Here is a 4,187-nt window from a genome sequence, read left to right on the forward strand (position 1 = left end):
ATGGATGGATGGGTGGGTGGATGGGTGCATGGATGGATGGATGGGTGGGTGGATGGGTGGATGGGTGGGTGGATGGATGGGTGGATGGATGGATGGATGGGTGGGTGGATGGATGGATGGGTGGTGGATGGGTGGATGGGTGGATGGGTGGGTGTTTGGATGGATACATACTGTTGAGTTTGACTCCACCTTTGTGGTGTGGAGTAGAATGACATTGCCTCATCATATATGTAACCCTGATTCTTGTAACTGTTTTCATCTGTCTCCCTGGCCTGCACTCACTCTTTTCTTCATCAATCATAATGTCTTCCTCCAGCCGGTGAACTTTCCTGATGATGTCTCTGTCTCCATAGCAGACATGTTGGGAAATGTTCCTAAGGTTTTTATTAGGTCAGTTTTGGAAGAAGCTCACCACACCTTTCTTCCTAGTCTGTCTTTGTCTAGAAGGTCCACTGAAAGCTGTGATCAAGAAGAAGGAAATACAAGCAAGTCCAAACCCCGAGGCACTGGGTTTGCTATAAATTGCTGTTGTTCTTGTTAATCATTGAGTTGGAACCGACCCTCCGGCAGGTTTGCAGAGGCAGTAAATTGTACCAGAGAAGATTGCCCATCTTTCTCCCACAGAGCAGCTGGTGGATTTGAACAGTTTACCGCTGTGTTGACAGTGAAGTTCCTTACCACTAAGCCACCAGAGCTCCCTTACATAGAAATTGTTGTTGCTCTGTTGTCAACTCAGAACCGACCCAGAGCTGACCCTCCAGTGGTTTTCAGAGGTGGTTAATCACACAGAAGGAGACGGCCCATCCTTCTCCCGCAGAACAGCTGGTGGATTCGAACCTCATGGCTTACAAATAGAGAAATCTAATAAAAGCAGAGCCTTAATTCTGGTTTGTTTTTATAAACAAACCCAAAGAAACCCCTTTTTTCTTTTTTCTATTGTTGAACATTTTCTTTGAGCCTTAATTCTGGTTTAAAGTCCTGGCTTGGGTCTGGAATCTGTATTGGGGTTTTTCAAGCTGCCTTTCCAAACAGTCACTTTAAGCCTTGGTGCTGACTTCACCATAGACCTCAAGAACGACATTCCTTTTCTCTGAAGCCTGGCCTATGCAGGATATCTAATCTAATCCCAAAGGGTCTTTGTCCTTATAGACAAATAGATGCAAGATGAGTGTTGAGATACAGCTTTATCAAAACCTTTATGACTGCCCTTCGGAAGCAGACAGGACTGGAGAAGGAAAGCTTACCAGAAAAACTGGTCCTGGGCAAATGGCACATGCCTTAGACTAATCATGTAATTCCACTTCTAGGTTATACACCTGTAGCTACTGTACTCAGTTCTAGAATGCCCACCTTCAACTCCCCTGATGATCTTTCATCCAGTTTTTAACTGTTAGTTAATAATCAGTTATCTTTTACTTCCTGGTCTAGCCATATACGAATGGATCCTGCTTTGTCATCCAGCAAAGTGACCATTTTCATTCTGTGCCAGTGGACATATCTCCTGTCTGGACCGTCTTCATCAATAAACTACATCTGCTTGTATTTAAAAAGAAATAAAAGAATGGCTTTAGGGAACTCTGCTCGCCTAGCGGCAGGAAGCTGCCCTACAATCCCAAGAGGTACACGGTTGGAAGCCACCAGCTGCTCTGCTGGAGAAGGAGGGGCAATCTCCTCCTGTACCAGTCAGATCTGATTTGACAGTACACACACACACAAAAAGAATAAAAATTAAAAAAAAAGAATTACTTTATTTCCCCATTGTATTCTGGTACCAATTTGACCAAGGTGAGTTTCATCTCCCAGCTTGCAGCCCAGGAGGATGCCGGAGAAGAGGAAGTAGGAGGGAATCACACACTGTCCCCCAGGGGAGGTGAGCGAAGGGGAGCTGCCTGATCAGTTATTGTTGCTAGGTGACGCTGGGTGGGTTTCCAGGCTGAACAAGCTGTAAGCAGAAGGACACACGGTTCGGTCCTGCACCACTTCACGGTCACTGCTGTGTTCAAGTCAATTGTCACAGTCACTGTATCAGTCCCTCTCGTCGGGGGCTTCCTCTTTCACTGGACCTCTGCTTTCCAAGTACACTGCCCACTGGGCACTGCTTCCCACCAATAACACTTCCAAAGCACGTGAAGTCAAGTCCCACCATCTGTACCTTGAGGGAGCATCCTGAGGCCTGAGGGCAAACTGGGTGGAATGTTCTGTCACCTTCTATGAGATGAACTCCTGGTGACAGTGCCCTGTCCATACTGGTTTTCCAGATGTGGAGGAAGTGACATGAGAGAGACTTCTGAGCTGCTGTGTTTATTTTAAAAACCTGCCCTCTACAATAGAGACGTGGCTAGCTGTGCTGCATAGTCTTCAGAGCCTTAAAGCTCAGGATGTTAGAATCTGTCTGCTCTCATCCCTGATCCCACCACCACCTTGAACCCTGCCCCTCAACACACCTGGAGCCCTGCACCAGCCACCTAGACCCCTGCCTCAACCACCTGGACACCTGCACCAGCCAGTCGGTTCTCTCGCTGGCTCCCAGGCACACACCTGGTCACACACACCTCCCGCTTGTTGGCATCAATACCTTCCTCAGGTTTGCACGCAGCGTGATCTCCAGGAGATGGTACTTTGCGGACGGTGCCCTCAGCCTTGAGCAGCCCCCCTCCAGGCGCTCCTCCGCCCCTTGCCCTGGCTCACACCTGGGTGCCCTCCCTGAGCAGGTACCACGATACCATCGCTTAGTCATTGCTTCCACTGGCTCATCTGTCTCCATGATGACCAGGACCGGTTGTCTTCCCAGCTGTGTCCTTGGTGTGGGGACCTCCTGGCACAGTGGCCAAGTAGATGAGACTCGGAAGACGTGTGGCTCGAAGCCCATGGGGTCCCTGCGATGGGTGTGGTGAAGGGGGAGTGGTGGGCAGTGTGGGCTGTGTGAGGGACACGGCGACAGGAAAGCTTGTTCTCAGCAGCGAGCAGGGGCCCCTGCTTCCTGGGTCTTAGGTTGCTGTGCCTTTCTCCCGAGGTGCCTCTGAGTGGCCTGGAATCACCAAACGGTCCCTTCGTGCCTGAGCGCTGGCCCGTTGGCCCCACTGTGTCGGTGTTAGAGTCGGTTCAGCACCAGGAATCCATGCTCAACAGAACGAACCGCCCCTGCTCACAATCTCTGCTGTGCGAAGCCCCCTTATTGAAATCACTGTGTCATCTCACGAAGGGTCCTCCTCTTCTTCACTCACCCTTTCCCCAGCTCCCTGGCCTTCTCCAGCCCTTCCTGATGACATGCCCAAAGCATGGGAGACAAACCCCACCATCCTTGCTTCTCAACAATCTGGCTACAGATTTGCCTGTCCTCTCGGCAGCCCGTGGGATGGCCAGTGTTCCCCGCGGTCACTGATGGAGCCTCCCCTGTGCTTTGTCATTGCAGAAACTGTCCACCCCGGTGTCCCCACCCTACGAGCTGCCCAAGCTGTACAGGACGGAGGACTATTTCCCCGTGGATGACAGGGAGGCCACGCGCCACACGCCTTAGCGGCCAGCGAGCCCTCGCTCCTCCAACGTGGAGGGTGGGGTCATGCAGCTAGACGGAGCGGCCCCGTTTGCTTTCTTATGTTGCCGGTTTGTGTTCTTAATTTACTCCCTCGCTTCACCCCAGACCACAGATTTGGAGGAGCAGTTGGGGCCTTGGAGATGCGCCGGAGAAGGTGTTTTGAAGGTTTGAGCTGCCAAGGGTTTGAAAGCAGAGGAGGCCATCCTGTTGGGCCTGCTGTGGCTGAGAGCCAGCGGGGGAGCTCCCTTGACCCCTGGTGTGGGGGGGGTCCTGGTCCATCAGTGCTTGTGCTTGCCCACTGACCGCCTTTGCCCAAGGGTCCTGCAGATTATCTCAATAAAGTGTCAGGTCACTTGTGGTCTGGGTGTGGACAATGTGGGATTTCTCTCCTCTCTCTCGACACTGCAGGGTTTTGGGGAGGCTAGGGCTGGATCCACTTCCCAGAAGGCACCTCGCCGGAAAGGAGGCACAGCCTTGGCCTTGTGACTTCCAGCAAGAAGACAGAGGTCACAAGGGCCCCTGGGTGCTCAGAGGGAGATGACACTGCACGTTCTGATAACTCAGACCTGCAGTGGCTATTTCTGGGTTTCCATAATTTTGTCTAAGATCCAAGGAAGCACATTCTCTCTCTCTCTCTCTCTCTCTCTCTCTC

The 4,187-nt window shown here is 51.6% G+C and overlaps 1 protein-coding gene across 1 annotated transcript in view; it reads left to right on the forward strand.

Moving 5' to 3' along the window:
• The window catches only part of BCAS4 (breast carcinoma amplified sequence 4), an 85,442-nt gene extending 81,925 nt beyond the window's left edge, over positions 1-3,517 (forward strand). The window contains exon 5 of the mRNA XM_006881754.1: positions 3,413-3,517. Within this exon, the coding sequence (XP_006881816.1) occupies positions 3,413-3,517 (105 nt within the window). The remainder of the gene's footprint in view (positions 1-3,412) is intronic.
• The last annotated feature ends 670 nt before the right edge of the window (positions 3,518-4,187 follow it).

Source organism: Elephantulus edwardii, unplaced genomic scaffold (genome assembly GCF_000299155.1).
Source record: "Elephantulus edwardii isolate Elephantulus edwardi_28Jun2011 unplaced genomic scaffold, EleEdw1.0 scaffold00015, whole genome shotgun sequence".
Lineage (NCBI taxonomy): Eukaryota > Metazoa > Chordata > Mammalia > Macroscelidea > Macroscelididae > Elephantulus > Elephantulus edwardii.